Source organism: Actinia tenebrosa, unplaced genomic scaffold, assembly GCF_029948245.1.
Source record: "Actinia tenebrosa isolate PJP-AT-01 unplaced genomic scaffold, QUT_ActTen_1.0 utg3338__unscaffolded, whole genome shotgun sequence".
NCBI classification, from domain to species: Eukaryota; Metazoa; Cnidaria; class Anthozoa; order Actiniaria; family Actiniidae; genus Actinia; species Actinia tenebrosa.
In genome coordinates this window covers 30,991-55,063 of record NW_028292605.1, presented here as the reverse complement: position 1 = coordinate 55,063, position 24,073 = coordinate 30,991, and the positions used below count along the sequence as shown (strand labels likewise).

The following is a 24,073-nucleotide window of genomic DNA, read 5'->3' as shown; positions in this document are numbered from 1 at the left end:
AATAATGGAAGCTGTTGTTGCTGAGGAAGCCACAGAAAAGCAATTATGTTGCTTGTGCCTTCAAAATACATGCAAGATAAGGTGCTATTCATGCCATGGTAGGAGGTTTTGCACAGCCTGTGATTTGATTGCTCACGAGCATAATGCATTTCATGATAGAGATGTGTTGGTGAATGGTTTTTTCCAAGCTGTTCCGCCAACGACCTCTGTCAATGACAATGGCGATCTTGTCACAATAAGTAAGTTGAACAAGTCATATTTCAAGTGTGGGTTCAGGATTTTGTTTGAGTCATGTCCCAACTACTATACCAATAAGTACTCAAATACATACAAACTATTGCATACATATTTTTAGCTTAATATCAATATCACTTGGTCTAATTTGTTCAAGTAATATGCATGCATATGCATATGCATTTACAGATATGCATCTTAATAGCCTGTGTAGTGGCCCTCTAAGGAGACTTAGGGGACCGCTACTCAGGCTAACATGTTAATTGTGCTTAACATACCTTTTATGAATTATACTCATCAATGTCTTCTAAACTTTATACACAGACAAAAGTCCATCATTTTGTAAGCCTTCATGCTGTTCATTTTGTGCCGATGTGAATTTGGAAGAGTGCTTTGATAGTGATAGTAACTGCATTCTCATCATTGTAAATGAGAAAGGTATGAAAATTGTGACCACTTCTATCGCTCTTCCATACAGCATTCACTTAAATTGCTCATTTATTGGTTGATTGCACTAATTAATTACTTTGATAGAAATAGCCCACATCCTTCCTGGTATGCCATTTTGTATGTGTTATTAATAGAAAATTTCACTTAAGCAGCAGTAAGGGGGACTCGCGAAGCGCCGGCATTCGAAAAAATGACATATCGAAAAACCCCAGCCCCCCCTGGGGTTTCGGAGGTAGGTTAAAGGCCCTGCAGGGGGTCTTGCGCGATCCGTCGGCAGCCGCGCGATAAGTCCTTACTGCTGCTGTGTTGGGTACCGCAAACGGAGGTTAAAATATTCCTTAGATATAGATGGACACCATCACGAGCATTCGAAATAAAACTGTGCGCCGACTGCGAACTCAGGTGTTGGATCGCCTGGATGCTGACTCTGCCTTCACAACATTTATGGAGGGAGATACGGACGAGACGATGACAGAAGAAAGAGCAGAAAGAATAATTAACTTAATGCCCGAAGGTGAATACCGGTTGGAGCTAACATTTATAAAGTATTTAGACGGTGAGTGGATGATAGAAAAGGGGCGCAATCCTATCAGGGCGTCTGGTAAGAAGGACCTGTTTGTCTTAAACGAAAACACACGCCCGGGAGCATTGGTAGGAATAGACATGCTGTTCTACGAGGTTGCTTACCCGGTTACCGTAGTTATTTATGCTGCTTACGAGATCAAGAAGCCGGATGTTAAAAAGTTGAAGCCAATGCGCCATCCCGGTAATTGCGTAGGGAAGTTAGTAAGAGAGTTCTTTGAAGACTCCTCTCGGGGCGGTAAACTGACTTTAAAGAGAAGAGAAGCCATCAGGAAATGGGAAAAAGATACTAATAGGACCGGAGGGTCGATAGACAACATCAAGAAGTTAGAAACTGCTTTAGAAAGGCGAATCCATGTGAAAGATATCACCGACGGCTTTATTTACTCCGGAACGCACAAATATGGGGGCCGCGGTGCGCCTATAGTCATCTACCAGCATAACGCACATGCGTGGCGCGAACTGCGGTTCCCAAGGAAGAAGGAAACGAAGGTCTATAAGAATTCTCCATTGGCAGAGTTAATCCATGAGAATTCCATTTGGTTGATGGATTCAGAAGGAAGTCAATTTATGACGCAAGACGGCACTTTGTATCGACCCGAAATTGAACAACAGCGCATTCAAAGCGCCTGCGAGACCTTAGGAGAAGACTTCTCTGACGAAGTGCTTAGCTCCCGCAGCTTAGACTTCTTAGCGGCCAAAAAGAGGAATGGGTGGAAATCCACACCGGAGGAGTTCAAAGACATAGCCAAAGCTTGCGTAGAACACGGCCACGGCGGTCTGTGGAACATGGAATGCGATGAAGACGAATACGTGTCGCTGGATATGAAACATTGTTACCCCGCAAGTTTTAAAGGTCTAGGAGATTGTAAGGAATATTACGACCGTTACGGACATCCAGATTCGCAGTTCTTTCGTGTTGCGTTGGATGGTCACTACGACGCCCCAGCAACTGGATTCGTAAGGTTAACCAGCTGGAAATTTACAAAAAACTTACATCCAATAATTTACGCGTGGTACGGAAAGCACCTGCAGGAGAAAGAATGGATACCCATACCCCTATTGAAGTTCTTTGAAGAGCGTAAACTTTTAAAATACACAGCGCATGAAGCCATACTTTGTCACAGCGCCTTTACGCAATGGTTACCGGAGCATAACCCCACAGCGCGTGTGGTCATAGGTAAATTCACGCAGGGCGCAAAAGAAGGTGAAAAACATATGCAGCGGCGCCTAATAACGGACGAAGGTGAGCTAAGCTTCCTTATAAAGCGTGCACATGATGAAGGAACGATGGTATCCGTGGAAAAGTGGGATTACCTTGTAGATGATAAACTACACAAATGGAATGCTTTGTGTTACTACCAGGACCATCGACCACAATATTATCATCTGCGTGCCAGCATGCTCGCATATGCGCACATTAACCTACTTGCGATGCTCCTGCGGTTTGACAAAGAGGACATCCCGCGCGTAGCTACGGATTCCTTGTACGTAAAGCCCGAAGTGTTAGAGAAGATGAAGGAATTCTACACCGAAGATGAGTTGGCGGAAAGTGGTCAATGGCGCGTTAAAGATGAGGAGATAAAAGCATGGAGAGAACGTGTAGAATATCACGGAGAAAATACTTGGGGCGTCGTAATGCCCACAATGAGGCCCATGCCAACCGTAAAGGACCCCATTTCCTACCAACGCTTCTCTTACCTTTACGGTACGGGAGGCAGCGGTAAAACGACGCGTGTGTTAGAACTCTTTCCTAAGATAAAGGTGCTAACGCCAACACACCGTTTGGAAAGGGAACTATGCAGTCAGGGCCACGACGCACAAACCTACCACAGCTTCTTTCGCTGGAATGGCCAAAAGTGGGTACCTGAAGCCATCCACGACATACCTCCGGTGATACTTTGGGACGAAATCTGTACCGTTCCTTTAGAAATCCTCAAAGAATTCGTAGAATTCCTCCGCGGAAAGTGCCAAGTTGTATTTGCCGGAGATCCATGTCAACCACCTCCTATAGCCGGAGAAATGCCCCATGAATGGTTAAAAGAAATGGTAGACCATGCGGAGGAAATTAACGCCGACTACCGCAGCAAGGATCAAGTAAGAAACCTGAAAGCAGAACTTCGGGGCCTCAGTGACGCCGAGCAATGCAAGACGCTGCGCAAACGCGTACGAGCGAAGTCTTACGAAGACTTTCTATACGCATGGCATCCAAAGGATCTGGTGCTGAGCAGCAAACGCGCAGCACAGTCTCGCATACAAAAGGATCTACTGAGAATACACCGAGAGCGCTTCCCTACGCATTTGGTACCTGTTTGCTATAAGCCGCGTGACACCCGCATGCAAAAAAGAGACGTCTGGGTACCTGGTACTGACATCCAACTGCAGAACGCGGTAACGCATGATAAAGCCTGGGTGCCCATAGAAAAGGTGGAAAGAATTACCTCCCATCCAGACTGGCGCTTGGGTTATTGCATGACAGTCCATAGTGCGCAGGGGCTTACCATAAAAGAAACCTTATGGATCATAGACCAGCGGCTGTGTTGGAGCAACCTTATCTACACCGCCGTAAGCCGCGTGGAGTATGCCAAACAGTTGCGGAGAGCCTGGGGTCCGCAACTGCGTTACGATAAAACGCCAGAGGACATAGCTAAGGAGAACATTGCTAAGAAACTCCTTCGCTACAAAAGGCACGACGAAGAAAAAAATATGACGTTCGACCTATGCGTGGACGACGTCTATAAGAAAGGGGCCCGCTGCGCAAAGTGTAACATACCTCTACTATGGAGGTTTGACCCAAATGACGATCAGCAGTTCTCCGTGGATCGCATAAATAATAAACGCGGGCATTGCAGAGGCAACGTAAGACTGACATGCCTAGAGTGTAATCGGGCGCGCGGTGCTGCACTACTCTGAGTCTTTAGGAACTATGAGCAGCTCTTCCATGACGAATCCACGACTTGGGCCATTTAGGTAATACAACACAGGTTGCCCTTCCTTGGTGACGGACTTCGAAATCTCATACGTTTCCAAAGACCAGTTAGGATCCGTGGCTCTCTTACTGCCACCTTCGAGTTCCCCCGGCTGATAGAGGTATCTGACCACTATGTTGCGGGGGAGCTTTTTTTCCTTCAGTCCGACCGCCCTTGAACTTCTGACGTAGGATTTGTGTTCCACGTGTTTCTTTTTTATGGCATCCCTGGGTTTTATTCCCGTAGCCCTGGCCGCCTCGTTGTTCAAAGCCGCGACGACCTGGGGGAGCCTCTGGGTCCATTCCCTGTTGCGTTTGGAGGGATCTTCCAGCTCTTTCCAATACTGGTATCCAAAGAGACGCTCGGCCAAGGTCTTATTGAATCTTTCGACGATGCTCTGACCCCTGTGGTACTCTGCTTTGGCTCTTCTAATCTTAGTGTCGTGGTCTTTCAGGGTCTTAGTAACCACGCCCATGAACTCTGTCCCCGCATCCACTTGCAGCAGCTTAGGCCATTTCAAAACGCGCTTATAAATCCTACCTAGGGCTTCTGCGACTTCCCCAGAATCCTTGCTGGTTATGGGTTCGGCGTCCTTGTATCTGCTTGCGATATCAACTACGGTCAAAGCGTATCTATAGGTCTTCTTTCTCACCTTGTCGTGCGGCAAGAAAAGCAAATCCGCCTGATGAACTTCATTGGGGGTATTTACGGTAAAGCTGGGCCTGGGAATGTACTTGGGCACGGGAAGATAAACCTGCCAGAGGGTTTGTTTTCTTAGCCAGTTCTTAGCCGTTTCATCTGATACCCTGGCCGCGGTCGCGAGTTTCTTGATGGCCGACGCTCCTTTCCAATAGCCTTCAGGTCCATAGTAAATCCTTTTTAGTTTGTCCTCTACGCGGCCCATTATATGAGTAGAATCGCGCTTCGCTTGATTCAAGCGAAGGATAAAACAAGATTGATCTTACGTCCGTTAAAATCCACCGTCTTTCCGTCCACTTTAATGGTGATGTTTATGCTTTCTACCAAATTAGACAAGTCATAGCTCAAAGAAATGGGAGTGTATTCTACTGGGTCAAATGGATTACCTTTGGGCAGAAACGTGGACATAAGAGAAGACCTTTCTCCATTGCTGTAACTATTGACCAAGTCGCAATAGACTTCGTAAGAGGATGCGACTTTCCATTTCACAGGTATGGCTGTGTCGGTAATTGTTTTGCCCGAGGCACATAATAAAGATCCCAATGGGTCAGACTTTCCAAAAGTTACTGAATAGTTTGGCATATTATGTTTGAAGGTCATTTCGTGTGGTAATCCCGTGGTGAGAGTATAACCGCGCTTGGCGAGCTCCTTAGCAAGGGTGATTGGCGTGTAATGTCCATCGGGTAGCATTTCACCTTGATATTTGCCAGGCGCCTTAAGTACGTTGACCATGCCATTGACTAAATTATACCAAGAATTGTACAAAGAGCAACTAACCAGCCGGACCCTTTCCGCGCGGATGGGAGGATTCAAGTAAGTGGTAAAGTTATTCTTGTCGCTTTCCAAAAAGACGATCATTATATTAGATACGCCAAGGCCACGCCTCCCGCCAGCCCTGCGACTCCTACAAAGACCAATTCATTGTCTTTTTGTTTCTTAGAAGGCTGGTAGTAATTCTTAAACTAAGGCTTTCTTAACCCCGTTAATGCCGCGGGGTGCGCCTGCGCATAAAGTTTGAAGGCGTAGTCTGTATTTTCGAAGTTCTTATCCGCCTGCATCTTGTCTTGGTAGTTCTTATCCAACCAATCCCTGTAAGCTTGTCTTTTTTCATTCCAAGCTGCCACGTCTCGCTGATATTTCTCCAGCGCTAAATCGTGCCTTTTCCTCTCAGCGGCTAAGTCTCCGCTTTTGTCGCCTCTAACTAATCTATCCAAATATTGACCACCATAATTAGCTCCAGTGAATGCTAAAGCTGCAATAACTCCACCTACGACCACGCTAGCCATTATATATTACACCGTTGGCAGGTATTTTTCCTTCTGCAGGTAATTTCTTAGCATGATAGCCCCGCATACGGCAGCGGTCATCTTAGCAAAGTTACTCAGGTTTTTAGTTGGGTCCTCAGTAAGGTCCTCCTTTAGGACTTTCTTACCTACCCAGCCAATACCGGCGATGATGGAGGTTGTGATAGCAGCTTCTTGGACGGCGTCAATCAATTTGGTCGACATTATATTACGGGGTGAGAAAGAAATTCTAATCCATTTCTGGAATCCTACATTTCCTTACCGGGGGCTCCTCCCTGCGTATGACAGGAGGCGCCTTAAATTCCACCTTTTTCGATGCCCGCCATTGAAAGTAAAGGCTGCCTGCTGCTATAGCAACTCCTAACGCGCCAATGACGTACCCAGGATTAATAAAGGATTCCTCTTCTTCTACCTTTTCTTCTTTTTTTGCTTTGTTCTTCTTGTTCATCTCCGCGAGCTTCTTTCCCTCGGCGACTCTGCCTGGAGATTTAGCCCTGGTAATCTTGGTATCTTCTACTTGAGGGGTTTCCTCCGCCTTCGATTCAGCTTCACTCATTTATATCTAAGGACTTGAAGGACTTGATAAGTAACTTAAGACGACTTGACTAAGTACTTAAGGATGACTTAACTAGGTACTTGAGGCGACCTGGGTAATTCCCGCGAATGACTTGACTAAGTACTTGATAAGTCACTTGCAGGTACTTGACTAGGTACCTCAGCAAGTGCCGCCTGGAAGACCTTTTCGACTTCTCTGTCCTTCTTGAAGTCCTTCCAAGACACCAGTACCTCCTTCAAGTCGACATGCTGAGCTACGTGAAGTGCCGCAGAGGCGACTGCCATTAACTTACCGCACTTCAAAGACAACCACCCGCAGGTTATCTTAAGTTCTTGGGCGATGACATAGTCCTCGCTTATGTCCTTCCGCAGTTGCTCCACGTCGTCTATGGGCAGCGCAAGTCCAAGCAATTTAGTCGCAAGTCGGATGGCGGAGTCTGCTACGGCGTCCGTGGTCTTACTTGCAAGGGCGGCCTCGTACCTCTTATGGAACTTTTTGACTTCCTCTTCTGACAACTTATTAACTTGCTCATGGGTAAGTTCCTTGCCTATCATTTCTTTGCACTTCCCAGAAGACACCAGGATGTTAAGTTGTTCCTTAAGGTTACTTTCATCTAGCTGTGTGGGGACTTCATCTAAGAGCTGCTCAATGTCCATATACATTAGGAATCATAGATTCCAACCGTGTAGGGAAACCTCAAAGAGAAGATCATTTTGGAATGTTGGTGCGTCTTTAGGTGCCGCATGTATTCGTGTAACTGTTCCTTGGATATCTCACCGCCGTAGTCGCTTAAGATGGTTTCCAGGTCACTCCGGCTCGGAGTATAAAATACGACCAGGGAGCCTATGTTTTCCCTGAAGGGCTTAGAGACGCTGGTAAGTTGCTGGGAGAGCAACCAAACGCTGATATTGTCATGTCTGCCGCTAAAGGCGAGCTTCACCAACTCCGAAGTGCGCTTTTTTACGTCGTCCCCGCAGGCGATGTCATCCAATATGAGTAAAGTCTGTGTATTCTTGGGGAATTGCTTGTGCCAAAACTTCAAATGGCTGGATAACTCATTGGGGTCCAAAATATCTACGAAGAAGTCGTCATCTTTCACTCCTATGCCTTCCCAGGTGCGGTTATTCACGTAGGTGGGACAAAGCAGCACTATGTAGTCGAAACGGTATCTAAAGGGTCCTAATAGCTGCTCCACTACGAACTGCGTTTTGCCGCAGCCGGTGGGTCCTACTATCAGAGCATTGCAGGGAATATGGTTCGGATCCATTATATATACGATGGACCCAGTGGACGCAGTAAGAAGGATTGCCGGCGACGCAAAAGATAAAAGAGACACCATAGAAATGCAAAGGGAGGAGATCGATCGGCTGCGGGAGCGCGTGCAGGAATTGTACGATGAAATGTGTGGCCTGAAGCGCGCAGAAAGGTTTGGTGCCTTGTTGACGATGGCCGGTTGGGCAAAAGAAAGCGTGCAGGACTTTATTAAGTATCCCTTATAAGGCTTAAATAACACTTAGTTATAATGAAGTGTGAGCAATGTGAAAGGGAGTTCAGCAGCAAGCAGCGGTTGCAATATCACGTCGAAAGACGGGTATGCAGTAAGGAAGTAAGCAACGTCACTGTTTGCGAAGACTGCGGCAAGCAGTTTAGCAGCGCGCAGGCGTTGGAGTACCATCGTAGCAGAAGGGTTTGTTTAAAGAATGTATGCGTGCGCTGCGACTAGGACGTTACCGACGCCTGGCACCGACATAGATGCCTTGGTAATTACGATCTGCTGGGCGTAGCATGTGAGGAGCACGGTGACGTTGCCGCCCGATGTTGTCCGGTTGACACCACGAAAGAGTTAACGCAAAGGAAGAAAGAAATAGACGAAACGTTTGCGGAGTTTGACCTCGTAGAAGGTGTAAGGTGGGAAGATAGGGAATATTGGGAGGCAACTTGTGAGCGCTGCGGCTGTCAAAGGAGCGGTCAACATATTTGGCAGTGTTTGTATGAGGGTCAAGGTGGTTTTAAAGAGTACTTAGATCGCTTTGATGCTTGGCATGCCAGTAACGAGGCGGCAAGGAAAGCCCGTAGAAGTTAGAAAGGGGACCTAAGATAGTAAGATAGGGTTTGTGCAAAGAGTCTCAAATCCTGATCTTATTTTTATTGTTGTTTGTTAAGTATCATCAACATTTAACAAAACAACAATAAAAATAAGGACCCCTTTTAAAGGAGGTTGCGCACTAAGAACAAATAAGGCATAGACCTCTTTTCGTGTCCCAAAAGACGTCGATTCATATTCCTAGGTAGTAAAGTATGACTTGTGCAAAGAGTCTCGAAATACGACTTTATTTTTCTTGTTGTTTGTTAAGTATCATCAACAAAACAACAAGAATAATAGGAACCCCTTTTAAAGGTATATGCTAGCCTACGCAGCCGCATTCTTTGGAGGATTCCTGATCGCCCTTTCAATATATGGACTGTATTACGTGCGAACTACCAGCCGATTGCATTACGCCGCGTAAAAAATACACCTGCCTTCATTGCGGCAAGGTATTCCTGGAAGGATCCTTTGTGGGGCATTGGTGCTCCGCGGATCCTAAAGCGCAGCGGACCCTATTAGACGTCCTTATGAATGCAGAGGACTCTCAGGCTCCCAATTAACCACGTCAAATACCCACCTGCCATCCTTTTTACCATGACTCATAACATGGGTAACATCCTGCCCTTCGATGGCGTACCTTATCCTATCGGGCGCCCAAAGGGTGTATGTTCTTTTTTTATTCTTTAAGACCAAACGCAGGCGGTCCAAGTCTTCAAAGACCACATAATTCTTTATCTCATAAATCTCCCCCACCTGCAAATCGCGCCAGTGCGTTTGTATGAACTTTAACTCGTTAAATGTATCCTTGTCCATATATTCTATGAAATATCTTTAAGTGCGTTGCCAAAGTCTCCGAGGTTTTAAAGACCTTACAGCACCACCTGCAGGGAATTCGTAGGTGTTCAGCATACGCAGTGATCTCCCTGCAAATGACATCGTAGTCGCTGCTTATGAGCACCTTATGGCCGTTTTCTTCATACCTCTGTAAGAGTAGTTGCTGATCCTCAGATAACCTGCCATTGCCTTTCGGGGTCTTTAGCTCTATGCAGAATCCACAGTAATGTGTATGCGCATTCAAGATCATTAAGTCGGGTTGACCGCGTTGATATCCTTTCTGCCAGCACTTTATACGTTTGCCAACCGAATCCTGCAGTTCACCTAGACCGGGTGCTATGAGCATTTGGGGGTAAAACCTGCGGATGTAGTCCACCACCTTTTTATGCAGGTCAAACTCATTTTCTATTTTGAATACTAACTTGTTTGGACCGTCAAAGCGCTTGTCTATCTCATACTTACCGGTTTTCCTTAGCGTGGGAAGGACGTCACCTAACACCCATTTCCTGAACTTTTTAGCCTCAGCCTTTTCAGATCCGAATATCAATTCGTAAAGACCTTCCTCCGTCAAATACACGGCATTGGGCTGTGCGTTAAGGGTGTCACGCTGAGTTACACCCTTTAAAGACCTGAGAAGTACCTTATTTTCCTCTGATACGTGATCAGACGCCGCTTTTCTGGAATTTACGTAACCCAACGCCAACGCCACGGACTTCGCTTTAAAGTACAGTTTGTCGCCTTGCACTATGCATTGCAGTTTCGTACCGTTGTTTTCAAATATTTGCAGCATTGTATATCTAAGGAATATTTAACCTTAATATGCAACACTTTTAAGTTGGTTCATTTCTACGCTCAGTTGCGCGTCTGAGACGACGAAGATGTAGCAGTTTATTTTGTCAGCATCCTGCGCGTCAATATTCTTGGTGCGCTTGATCTCCAATGTTATACCATCCTGCGTATTTACTAAACGTAAACCCTGACCATGTAGGTCTTCGTCGTTAATGGTGCGCATGTCAATCCATAACGCATATTTGTCCTTAAAGAATTCCTCAGGGCTAATTTGGTCGCCAAACTTACGCTTTGCCTCCCTGTATACGTCTTCAGGTTTTATTCCCTGGGAGTAAACCTTGTTTGGAACGCCGTTGATATTCACGCCGACGTTAGTAATGTTAGGATTAAAGAACGCTTCGGAGTCGCGCTTACCGGCTTCGTAGGGTTTGGCAAACACCAGCATTAACCCCGTGAGACTTCTTCGGGGGAGGTTAATGCTTTGATTGATAACCTCATCCGTCTTATCCAAGAAGCTAAATGTCTTATACATCATTACGTGGTCGTAAAGGAATGCCTTTCCGGAGCTGTACTCCATGCCAGCGCTACGTGCTAAATCTTCGCTGTATACCGTTTCGTACTGCAGCTCTAAGTTGGTAACGGAATAGGGGTGAATACTTCCGGTAAGTGCCGTTCCGGACGCATCCATCTGCAAGATGTTCGTGGTATCCGCTAAGGTTACTTCAAACTGTAGTTCACTTAACTGCCTGGGATAATACGCGCCGTGGTTTGTAATCACCTCGAAGTCCAGCGGGATAACGTACTTAATACCATAGGCGGTCTTTATTCGCTTTGCGTCTGCCACTGCCGTTGCGTCACCAGAATCCGTAGGTTGTGTCTTAGTATCACTGCGAACCTTACGTAAGATAACGCTGCCAATTCCCTGCTCTATTCTTTGTGCGCGGTCAAAGACCGTCAACCATAGGTCCTTATAGGTGGTATACAGATCGTACCTATTTAAGTCCAGCAAGGATTCCCCGGCAAACTTGATTCTCATCTTAGAGACTAAGTTGCGGCCTGCGTTATTGACGACGTAAGTTTCTAATTTTGTGCTTGGTTGTATTGCTAGGTCGAACCTTAAAGCCAAGGTGCCGGGTACTAAGACTAGGCTATCCGTTAGGCGGGGCACGCCCACATACAGCGTCTCCCCTGGCTTTGCGCTAGAAGGTGTGAATGTGACCCGGTGAAAGGTGCGTTCTGCTTTCAGCCCGCCAACCTGCTTAGGTAATACGTTGGGATTTAACTTTGAGCTTATCATATATAATGGAAGTAGAAGGAACGGATTTTGATCCCCTTACCGAAGAAGGTCAAGTCGACATTAACGACGAAGAATATGAAACCCTGCTTCCTGATGACAACGTAGACCCCCGAGGTCTCTTTGATAAATTGCTGAGCAAGTATGGCGTCAGGGCCCGCGATGCTATGCGTTCTTTGAGAGATAAATTTAGGTCTAAGAACCCCCACACGCCCATTCCAGAATACTTACAAATGGAATCCCTTGGCGTGCGGTCGGACTTAATAGCGGACCTCATCAACGACCTAAGAGAGCGATACCCAAACATAAACCTGGCTCTTTTGGACATCCAAATAGGAGACAAAGGGCAGGTTCAAGTTAGAGAATCGGGTAGGGAAAAATGGCACAACCTGTATCAAAGGAAGAATTCCCACCTGCTTAACAACCAGCTTCCAAAAGGAGTCACAAATGCGCTTGGAACGCCCAACTTGACGATGCAGCGAGGCTCGACTAGGAAGGAAATGCGACTGGATTTCAATAAGATCTTTAAGGCGGCAGTTAAATTACCGGTCTTTGCAGGCGGCCATGGAACATACGAAGAATTAAGGGCGCAAGTAGGAACGCTAAGTGAGTCACTCCAAACCAAGACAGAGGAAGTTGCTACGCTAAACTCTCAAAAACAGGAATTGGAGGCCAAGATAAATAAAATACGGACCTTACCAGCACGCCTTGCCGAGCAAGCCTCTTCTGCGTATGATTTAGCGGAAGCGCAACAAGAATTGGCCGAGATTACTAACCGAACGGAGGCAGTTAATAACGACTTAGAACGAATCACCAGGGAGCGCGAGGACCTTTTAAGGGCAAGTGAGGATTTGGCGGCTCTTAGGGTGTCTTTCCAGAATCTAGAGCTGGAAAACGACGTCCTCGAAGAAAGATTTAAGGAAATGGAAGACGAATTCATGAGGGGAAACCAAGCTACTGTTGAAAGTCATGCCGCCGAAGTTGCCGACTTTCGGCAGCGGATATCTAAGTTGTTAGATGAAAAGACCACTGCCGTGAAGGACTTTCAGAATGCCTTTAGCCGCTTGGCTGGTAAGGATGAGCAGCTAGTACGCATAGGAAATGAATTAGTGGAGAGTCACGACAGGGAAAGGCGTATTATAGCACAAATGGCTGAAAAGGATCTGGAAATAAGACAACTTCAACAGGCCGTCGAAGACTTGGAGTACGAAATAGATCGACAACGGGAAATAATCGAAGATCAAACTCACCCTGAAGAAGAAAGGGAGGCAGCCCAAAATGAAATAGAAACCCTTCAGGAAAGACTGGCGGAATTACAAACGCAAATAGAAGGTAAGGAAAGGGAGCTGGGGCTTACCACCAAGGAAAAGATAAAAAGAGCTCTGGTGAAGTATGGTATTCCTCTAGCATTCGCCGTAGCGCTCGCAGGCGCTATTGCTGGAATCATGAATGCAATTAACGGTGTGGCTTCAGGTGCAAAGGCGCTTGGTAAAAAGGTGGGAAAAGAAATGGGGGAAATGGGAAAAAAATTAGGTGCGGGCCTAACAGCCCTGGGAAAAACAATGGCAGCCAGCATTCCCGGTCTGCTTGGTAGCGTTTTAAGCCTGGTATTGAGAACCGGCGGAGAACTGTTGAAGTTCGTGGGGAATAACATTTGGATATTAGTCGTCGCTATTGGGGTGGTATTCCTGAAGAAGATGAAGGGTTAATCTTATCCTTGTACGTTACTGGTGGCTTATCGTCGTCGGGCGCCCGAGGTGTTCTCGACTGGGAATAAGTAAAGATGGTATTCGCGCCGCCCTGATAATGCGGAACTAACGGCAGCACGCTCATGGTGCTAATGGGCTTATGATTCCAAACAGCGTCCACCACGTCACCCTTAAACGTCGCGGCATTAAATATGACGAAGCCTTTATACTTATCACCTCCTGCGGTGTCGCTGGGGCGAAGTTGAAGCTTCGCGTATTGACAATTAACTATCATATGAAAAGTCACCGGCGACTGATTTTCCCTACTACTTGAAGGCTCATACGTAAAGTGTGATGGGTGCCTGTTATTTACTTTTTTTCTATATGGAAATAGTGGAGTGTTGGTCTCATCTACTATCCTAATCCCAAGATTACAGCTATTGCGTAGGTTAACGTTAAGGGTGCATATGAGCAATCCTAAACCCCCAACCTTTACCCAAATTTCGGTATCGAACCACTCATCCCCTTGGTAATAAATCTCCCCCAAATAGTAATGAAAGCCTTCTTCCTTCGCGTGTGGGTTCATATATCTAGAGACTCATTACCGTAAGGGTGCTAATGGTAGCGTGATTATAAGCTGTATTCCTTTGATTTTCTATGCTATTTACCGTGACCTTTCCCGTATCATCTACGCGTATCTGCAGCTTTACCTTCCCATGGCAATCGGCAACCATGTGAAAAGTCCAAACCGATTGATTTTCGGCGCTGCCGGGGTTCGGCTCTACGGAGAAATGTGTAGGCTCCCTGTTGTTCGTCTTCGCGCGCATAGGCTGCAGTATGCCATTGTCATCCAGGAACCTAAAGCCCACGTTGGCATGGCTGCTCGTGCCAATGCAAATACTACAAAGGATTAACTTCTTTCCTGAGTAGTTCAAATTCACAGACATGCCCGCGACATCAACCCAAGAGCTCTGGGTGTATTTTTTCTCGCCTGTGTAAGTCGTATAAACACAATCTACTCCAGCTACGTAGGGGTTGTTCATCGCCATATATAATAGCTCAGATCAATGCTTGCAGCTGTTAAGCCGGCTTTTAATAAGTCATGGTCATATTCCTCGGTAACCTTCTTTACTGGTTTCTTTGGTGGCTTTTCTACGTACGCCTTTTTTAATGGTAGCTTCGTTTCGTGCACTTTTTTAGGCTGTTCAACTAAGTGCCTCCTGATGGTGTCAGAGTTCACGTCGTTCACCCCAAACTTCATATTCTTAGTAGCTCGTTGAAGTTTGTTGTTGTATCCTACTACAGAACCAGTATTTATAGATAAATTACTGGGCATTAACCAACAACCCGGGGCTACTGCGTAGTCCAACCTTGCCTTAGAATTTTGTATGGCTAGTTGGTAACGCTGTACGCCCTTGCTAATGTCGCCCTCCAAGATCGAACTTTCGAATAGAATCAAAGCTTCGGCTCGCGTCTCTTCTGCGGCGCCCGTATTTCCCACTATGCTTGATCGGGTATTTACCTGAGCTCCCAAAATGGAATACACGTAAGCTTCTATGCTGCGGTTCAAACGGGCAAGGCCGGCTTTGGTTAACCCTTTACCTTCTGGGGGTATAAAGTTAAAGTATGGCTTCGTTTGCTCGTCGTTGGTAAATTTGATAATCAGTGGATTGGCCCCTGCATACTTACCACCCTCGTCTTTGAACAGAGGTCCGTCTCTAACTTCCTTAGTGGTCTTAGCGTTTGGTTCAAAGAAGGTGCTACTGTCGCGAGTTTCTTTGTGATACCCAGTATTCCATCGCAACTGCAGCGAATGAACTTCCTTATCACTTAGCACATGTCCACCAATCCCCCAATAAGCCCAAATATGTCCCAAACCATCGTTAGCGCCCGTAGTGCATCGGAAATCCTTCCCTACGACGCCAAACTCCTTACAAAGTCTATCATAAGCCGGCACGCTGTATTTGTTATCTCTAGGATAAAACGTGGCATCTCCCGGTAATGCAACCACCCCCATTTCATGCAGTATTCTTCTAACCGTGAAGTGAAAGTGAAACATAAATATTGAATTCTTCATCAAGTTTGCGCTTACCCCACAGCCGCTAGTGGCGCACCAAACTGCAAAGTTCAACTGCTGCGGCCAATAACGCATGTTAGGACCGCTTAACCATTCATGAGATTCCTTAGCGGTGGTATGATTAATGGGCACGTTTTTGAAGATATCTCGCACCTTTAACGGAAAGGAATGCTTGTTAGAGATCCGCATGTTCAGCGTTAGGTCCAAGCTTGGGTGCTTGTCAAATGGAACCGCGGGTATCGGATAAGTACCGGTACCAAGCAATAATTCCTTTGACCAACCTTGCGTTACCGTGGGATGCTGCACAGATACCGTAGGCGTGGGTTTTGGTTTAACGTAACCAGGATTCTTCAACTGATTGTCTATCTGATTAACCAGCGTAGGTTTCAAATCCTCATTACTGTACATTCTTTCGCCGTTATAGTAAATCCCATCGGGTCTTCTTTCAAACTTACTGGGGTCTGCATGTGGAAACATCTTCCTAAAGGCCCTCCAATTCCAGTAATCCCGGTTGTCGTGATGCGGCTGCTCCTCTACGTTATTCCCAAAGGCGTCGTACATTAGTATATATAATGGATGTTATACCATCAGCACCTCCACTTTATCCTGAACTTCCTAAGGAGGGCCCCAACGAATTAAATGCCGAGAACTTTCGTCTGAATAAAGCAAACTTAATACTGGCTTACTTGGAAGGGCAAGCGAAACACTACGAAGAGGTTAGAAAAAAGTATGCTAGAGCCCGAAGCATACTACATAAAATCGCAATAACTTCCGGCTCCATGTCCGTGGCGTTAACAGGCACTGGCGTTGCTACCTCACTCACCGGACCTGGAATAGTCGTTGGCGTTCCTTTGGCCAGCGTTGGAGCCGTCTGCGGCATCGTTTCCGCTGTTACGACAGGTATTATAAAGCAATTGTCCGGTAAGATATCCAAGCACGACACACACATAGCCCTAGCAAGAGCAAAGGCTAACACCATCGCCGACTTAGTCTCCCAAGCTCTGCGGGACCGTAAAATCGACAACGTGGAGTTTTCTTTGATCCTCGCGGAGGAAAAGAAATACGGGGAGCTAAAGTCGGGTAATAAAAAAACCATCGTAAAAGATCTTTCCGAGGAATCTCGCAAAAAGATCTACCAGGAGGCAAAAGAGGAGCTGCAAAGAAAACTCGCTCAGTAGACATTTGCTTTGAAAAAAGCGTAGGTGGATTTCGGCTGCACATTTCATCTTCTCGGAATCCATTCTAACAGCCGGTGATTGGAGTCTATTTTGTAAAATATTTCGTAAATTACGTCGGGGTAATAAGGAATATCCTTATCCAGCTGACAGAATAACCACTCGGCCCTTTGCATATCTGGGACATGAGGAATACGCCTACCGGTAATTTCAGACAAAAGATAGGGAATAGCTTTGTAATATTTCCCTAGCTTTAATTTTTTCAGCGTTTTCCGTAGACTTTGCGGGGTTGACTCTTCTAAGTGGTCTATGATTTTCTGCCTTACTTCATCGTCTAAATATACCGGATGTAAACCTTGGATATGACTCATCCAGTCCCTGAAGTATTTTATTCTCTTATATGGGGTCTTCGTACGACCTCCATTGGCGTAATATTGCTCTTTGGTAGCATTCGGTACGGCATTACGAATATTCTTACCACACTCGTAGCACTGTGCTGACGTGTCGTCTTCTATTTGCATTTTTTTACCACAACACCAGAAACCCTTGGGCTTAGGTATGTTAACTTTGAATCTTAGGCAAATCACACAGAAGTCATTGGCGAACTTTTTACATTCATGCATCGTATATCCGACAAATATTTTAACCTCCGTTTGCGGTACCCAACACAGCAGCAGTAAGGACTTATCGCGCGGCTGCCGACGGATCGCGCAAGACCCCCTGCAGGGCCTTTAACCTACCTCCGAAACCCCAGGGGGGGCTGGGGTTTTTCGATATGTCATTTTTTCGAATGCCGGCGCTTCGCGAGTCCCCCTTACTGCTGCTACTTATATGTTATTGACGAATAATGGAAAAATACTGTTTCTACTCTACTACTCTATGAAAGTTGTGGAATACCACTTCAAATGGTGAAATTTGATATTCTTAATAGATCACAAACTTTTTTTTAAATCAGGACGATTTGACTTCAAAAAGCCATCTTTTCGATGTAGAAACTGTGGAAAGGATACCTCGTCACTATCTTTGTCTACAATAATCCATTGTGGAAATTGGCCTGGAAGTCCAAATGACCCCAACTATCTTTTCCACCAAGATCTATTCTTTCTTTGGGACTCTTTACAAAAGAGAATGCCTGGCACCTCAGAATCATCTTTTATCAAAGGCTTAGAAGATTTTTCCTTTTCAAAAGCAAGGGTAACAGTTTTTTAAAATTATTCTTATAGTCAATTTAATGTATCCGAGCAATTTCTCAAAAATACTTTATATTATGGTATTTTATTCAAATGGGCAGCCAATAAATATAATTGATTATTATTGTAGGCACCAAGTATCAACTCCACAACTTTTACTCGCTCGTTTCGGAAGTGGAAATTTTGCCAGCATGAGTTGTCATTGTTACAAAAACTTGACTGGATGAAATGCCCTCCTTGTGCAGTCAACCAGTATTCATGCCATGTGGATGGCAACATGAAGCTCTACCACTATAAAAGATCTGGAAGGTAATTTTGAAGCTACTACTGTGACTAGTGCTAATTAAGGCTTTTTTAGATTGCAAGCCTTGAAATTTCAAATCTGATTAATGCTTGTTTACCATTAAGTAGATCTTCTAAGCAATAAGTCCCATATTATTAATGTCATTTTATGTATATATAAATATTCACTTTTCACTTTTTATGAGGATCCTTTTATTGCAAATAAAATAGAGGTGGATGAACATATCAGCAAAATATATTCAAAGCAACCAAAGGAAAAGGTTCCTTTAAGAAAGCATTTTAAGTTTCAATTGACCAAAAATAAACATATGCCACTGACTGTTGTTTTTTACTTTAAAATATATCCATATTTTCAGTGGTCTTTCATTTGAAGTCTCTCACACTCACAGCCTCTACATTCATGATTTTATTTCCATATACATGCTCTGCTGTTGAATTCATTCCTGTACTAGGGAGGAAAATCCTCTTGGCATGAGAAACATTCCAATGTTACCGCGCTAAGCAAAAGTGTATTTTTTTCATGGGAGACAAGTCCCGCCTCAACAGGATTCTTAAAGAGTTGAGGAGTAGAAAAAGTAAGGAAAAGGAGTAGAATACTACACGTATAATACATTATCCTCAGTTATGTATACAGTTACATGCAGCAAAAATAATCACTTGTAATAATGATATTCAGTTGAATACAAATACACTTATTTCAATAAAGTTAGTCACCTGAAAAGCTACAAAGCTGAGACCAACAAGGATCATTTGTAGTTACATTTTACATGTTTCAACCACTTTGATAACTGTTGATGGATTTTAGATCTTTTACCAGTTACAGTCTCACCTCTTCTGAGCATCCTCAAGCTGCAAATTGTATCAAAAGCTTTACTTGTTTGATATTAAAAGCTTCCCATGATCCTCAGTGATCTCAGCTTTCTAGGTTTTTTGGTGACTAACTTTATTGAAACAAGTGTATACAAATGAATTTTTGCTTCAGGACAAGAACGATAATACCTGTGGTGAGTCTCATTGGAAAGCTGCTAACAATAGAATGAACAAAATGAAGAATTTAGACGAGACTGGTTTAGAAATTGCAGGTTGTCGCCATGGCATTGCGCAATGGGCAGTGAATATGTACTGGGGGGAAATCTATGGATACCCACACTTCATACAGGAAAAAAGAATGCACCAAGCCAATGTTAGTTATTTTTGGGAGGATGTTGTTTGCAATTATTGGAAATGGGCTAAGAACAGAGGCATTCTTGTTGGTAATATGAAGCCGGCATTGTCTGTCATGCATGCCAAAGCACATAGCTGGTCTTGCCAGGTGGGTTTCTTTTATGTAAAATATCAAGCTTTTGATATGATGTTAATGATGTAATGGTGCTTAATGATAAACTAACATTTTCTTTGTTGATCGATAACATTTACGTTAGATAATATGGGGAGGACGTTGGCAAAATGGAAGTGCATGGACAACTGGAGAAGAAGTGGAACAAATCAATTCATACATGTCACGATGTGGAAATACAACGAAGTATATGCTCTCCGAATGTAAGTAAGGTATAGATTCTATTGTGCAAACTACAAAATGTTAGTTCATAATAGATTATTGATATTAGAGTGCTCACACTAAATCCGTGAAACAAATACTAACTTTTAGCACTAAATAGTGATAATTAAACAATAGAAAACAAAGGATTCTGTATGAAATAGTACTAATTAGTACTATTTAGTGTTCACGGTTTTAGTGCGTGCACTCTACTCTGAAAACAAAATACCGATTTAACCGACGTCTGAAGTACTATTGGAATCCATTATTGTTGTCACGTTGAATATAGTCTTAAAGAAACCTATAATGATATTTGTATAAAGAATATTACATGGCCGTGCGAAGATATGAGTTTTATCATGAGTGAACGCAACGAACGAGTGAGATATTTTCAACACGAGAAGATAAAACTCTTATCTCCAAGCTTGTCCAAGCGGACATGTAATTTTCTTTTTATCAAAACTTACTGAAATTTAAAAAGCTAAAAAGTTATAGTTTAGTAAATACGAAAACTAAACATACACATCTAGTATGCACAGCGAAAAGGCAACACGATTTTAAAAGGACGTTTTGCTGTAGTAATACCTATAATAGTAATATATATAGGCCATTGATGGTTTTCTTTATCAAGGTCGTGATGAGCTTCTCACAGAACATGCTTTGACATGGAACAGAAGAAAAATCTTGAAAATGGTCGATAGCTTATACCAACGATATGTGCGAGTATGTAATACAATCATTATGTTGAAAACCGTTAAATATTCTGAACGTGTGAATTCACTATACCTGCAATTACATTAACGTACATTTTCTGATAATGGCCACCAGTAATATTTGCTTAACTCTGTAGGCTGTCAAAATGAAATCAGAGTCATCAAATGCTCTGCACAAGGCTCTCCAAGAGGTTGATTTGGACGTGCAAAGGACACAAATAGACACACTTGGAAAAATGAAGTCATTCAGAATGCTAAAGGTATGACATTTCACATATACCATGCCAAATCTCTGATTTTAAACTGTTGCACATTTTTTTCACATTGTATTCTCAATTATATACCAACAGAATCGCAAATGATCCATAACTATAGTGAAAGAAAAGAGTTGGCATCGTTCGAAAGACAAATAGAAATGACACATTTCTCCATTGTAGAAACGACTATGTCGATTGGGAAACTTGCAGGTAAATGAACACTGAAATCTGTTACGCAAACTTCTTACTTTCTTTACATCACAGGCTAAATAACGTCAATACCGAGGAAGGTTTGTGTTTTATTTCCACAATAAACGCGAATGGTTGCTTTGTTTTGGTTGATGGTTTGATTGTTTGATTGATTTACCTTGTATTTTAAGCAACATCCAAACAACGCACCCGTTTACGCAAGAACATGCTTAACCATAAAAGCAAACTTAAAAGTCTTGTAGACGAATACAACACATTGGTCGACGAGAAGAAGATTGGCAGTCAAGTGGCTTTGGAAGATGTGGAAAAAGGAAATTTTACATGGGACTCATCCTTGGGTGGTAATTTTTACTCTAATGCATTTAATCAGCTGTTGTTTCAATTTATCTTGTATACACACATGTATTTTATTTTGTAGAGACAGCTATTAGAGTGAAAGCTCGATTAGTGGATCTTTTAGAACGCAGTCAGAGATGGGATGAAGAAATACAGCTTTTACTGTTGGAAATGAGAAATTTTCTTTCCTTCTATACAGACAATAAGGTCCCACAAGTAATGAAAGAAATAGCACAACTAAGAAGTAGGTAGATACAGCTGTAAACTATGGCGTTATATTCCCGACAAAATTTAACCTCAGGTTTTCAACATTCTAATAAAGAATTCAGTGTTTCACTTGCAATGCAATATTGTTAGTTGCTTTTCCGACATTGAAGATTTCGATTTCAACTTAGCTGTAATCTCGCCCAACATTCGAGTTCCACGATTCAAAATCCTTTAATAGCTTTTCGTGCCTGGACAAAATTCAACATTGCCCTTTTGACATACATCAATTTCAGCATTCAATTTTGAGAACGTTATTTTCTAAACAGTATATTAAAATGAACCATTAGAGTTTCTCATTCAAGGACTAAGGTTTTAAAGTTTTTAGATACAAACACATAATCTTTCCGTCATTGTTGGATTACAATCCAACATTCAAGTTCTACCATTGAACTTCACGCACGAGTGCGTTTGACCTATGCACAGGCAGCCCAAACAAGGTTCCTGTGTATGGTTTATAAGGGAATGTATGGGAGTTATGATAAAGTTACAAAAATAAAATGTTTCACTCAACAGTTTGCCTCAAAACCTGCTGCAGTTGTTGGTTTTACTTTGTTCAGTCGTCTGGCGAAGTTTCAGCGCGATTTGAGGCCGTTTAGTGGTTCCATATAGGAACTTAAGGTGAATTTGATTAACCATATTAAATCTGGACGGTTGAATATTACTGACGTAAGGAGCATCGCGCGGTCGCGTTGTTGTTGGTATAGTACAAACAGAGTATAGTACGGAACGGCCGTTAAAGAAGTAACGCTCATAGGCTATTCAAATTATCGAAAGGAAAAAAAAAAAAAAAAGAAAGAAATCCAACCACATTCGGTGTCCTAGTGCCCTTGATCGATCACACGCTGTACAAGAAATCAAATATTCGACTTCAAGCCAGGATTTTTTTGGACAGATTTGGCGTGGTGGCATTCAGAATACATGTTCTAATAGAGAAATTATCGTTCCTTTGAGATGTTGCATTTTTATTGCGGTTCAAGTAGAGAAGGGGGAGGAGGGCCCGGGGGAGGTGAAAACTACTAGAAAGACGTATTTTAGCTGGAAATTTGCTGTTGAACATGATTCCCCTATCGATAACGGTCAAGAAAATTCGGTTTTCCAAACGAAATGACGTTGCCAAAGGAATTAGCAAAGTTCCTGTTGTGTTCACATACATTTGCTTATAAGAGCATTTTGCTGAATTAGCAAGGACTCCCCCAAGAAAATCCTTAATTTCTCAGCCGGTACATTAGCTGCAGCCCCCAAATAAAAAAAAGCAACGACTTTGGAGCTCGGGCTACAAGACTATGTAGTTTGGTGGGTGCTAGCGTGAATGATGGAAGAGTTTAAAGGCACAATGTAATGTGGAGTATAGAACATCCACAGCCATTGTTTGGGACACAGAGCCAGCGCTGGGGGGAGGGCCCGGGGGAGGTGAAAACTACTAGAAAGACGTATTTTAGCTGGAAATTTAATGTTGAACATGATTCCCCTATCGATAACGGTCAAGAAAATTCGGTTTTCCAAACGAAATGACGTTGCCAAAGGAATTGGCAAAGTTCTTGTTGTGTTCACATACATTTGCTTGTAAGAGCATTTTGCTGAATTAGCAAGGACTCCACCAAGAATATCCTTAATTTCTCAGCCAATACATTAGCTGCAGCCCCCAAATAAAAAAAAGCAACGACTTTGGAGCTCGGGCTACAAGACTATGTAGTTTGGTGGGTGCTAGCGTGAATGATGGAAGAGTTTAAAGGCACAATGTAATGTGGAGTATAGAACATCCACAGCCATTGTTTGGGACACAGAGCAAGCGCTGGGGGGAGGGCCCGGGGGAGGTGAAAACTACTAGAAAGACGTAATTTAGCTGGAAATTTGCTGTTGGACATGATTCCCCTATCGAAAACGGTCAAGAAAATTCGGTTTTCCAAACGAAATGACGTTGCCAAAGGAATTGGCAAAGTTCTTGTTGTGTTCACATACATTTGCTTATAAGAGCATTTTGCTGAATTAGCAAGGACTCCCCCAAGAAAATCCTTAATTTCTCAGCAGGTACACTAGCTGCAGCCCCCAAATCAAAAAAAAGCAACGACTTTGGAGCTCGGGCTACAAGACTATGTAGTTTGGTGGGTGCTAGCGTGAATGATGGAAGAGTTAAAAGGCACAATGTAATGTGGAGTATAGAACATCCACAGCCATTGTTTGGGACACAGAGCCAGCGCTGGGGGGAGGGCCCGGGGGAGGTGAAAACTACTAGAAAGACGTATTTTAGCTGGAAATTTGCTGTTGAACATGATTCCCCTATCGATAACGGTCAAGAAAATTCGGTTTTCCAAACGAAATGACGTTGCCAAAGGAATTGGCAAAGTTCCTGTTGTGTTTACATACATTTGCTTATTATAGCATTTTGCTGAATTAGCAAGGACTCCCCCAAGAAAATCCTTAATTTCTCAGCCGGTACATTAGATGCAGCCCCCAAATAAATAAAAAACAACGACTTTGGAGCTCGGGCTACAAGACTATGTAGTTTGGTGGGTGCTAGCGTGA

The 24,073-nt window shown here is 43.7% G+C and overlaps 1 protein-coding gene across 1 annotated transcript; it reads left to right on the top strand.

Annotated features, from left to right (window-relative positions):
- The first annotated feature begins 4 nt into the window (after positions 1 to 4).
- LOC148904315 (uncharacterized) lies at positions 5 to 22,047 on the top strand. The gene is made up of 11 exons (XM_089025433.1): positions 5 to 239; positions 559 to 672; positions 17,693 to 17,931; positions 18,058 to 18,236; positions 18,853 to 18,856; positions 19,213 to 19,542; positions 19,652 to 19,769; positions 20,399 to 20,490; positions 20,618 to 20,740; positions 20,831 to 20,839; positions 21,314 to 22,047. The coding sequence occupies exons 1-11, from the start codon at positions 5 to 7 to the stop codon at positions 21,533 to 21,535; spliced, it is 1,665 nt and encodes a 554-aa protein (XP_088881559.1). The 3' UTR covers positions 21,536 to 22,047.
- Positions 22,048 to 24,073: the final 2,026 nt, after the last annotated feature.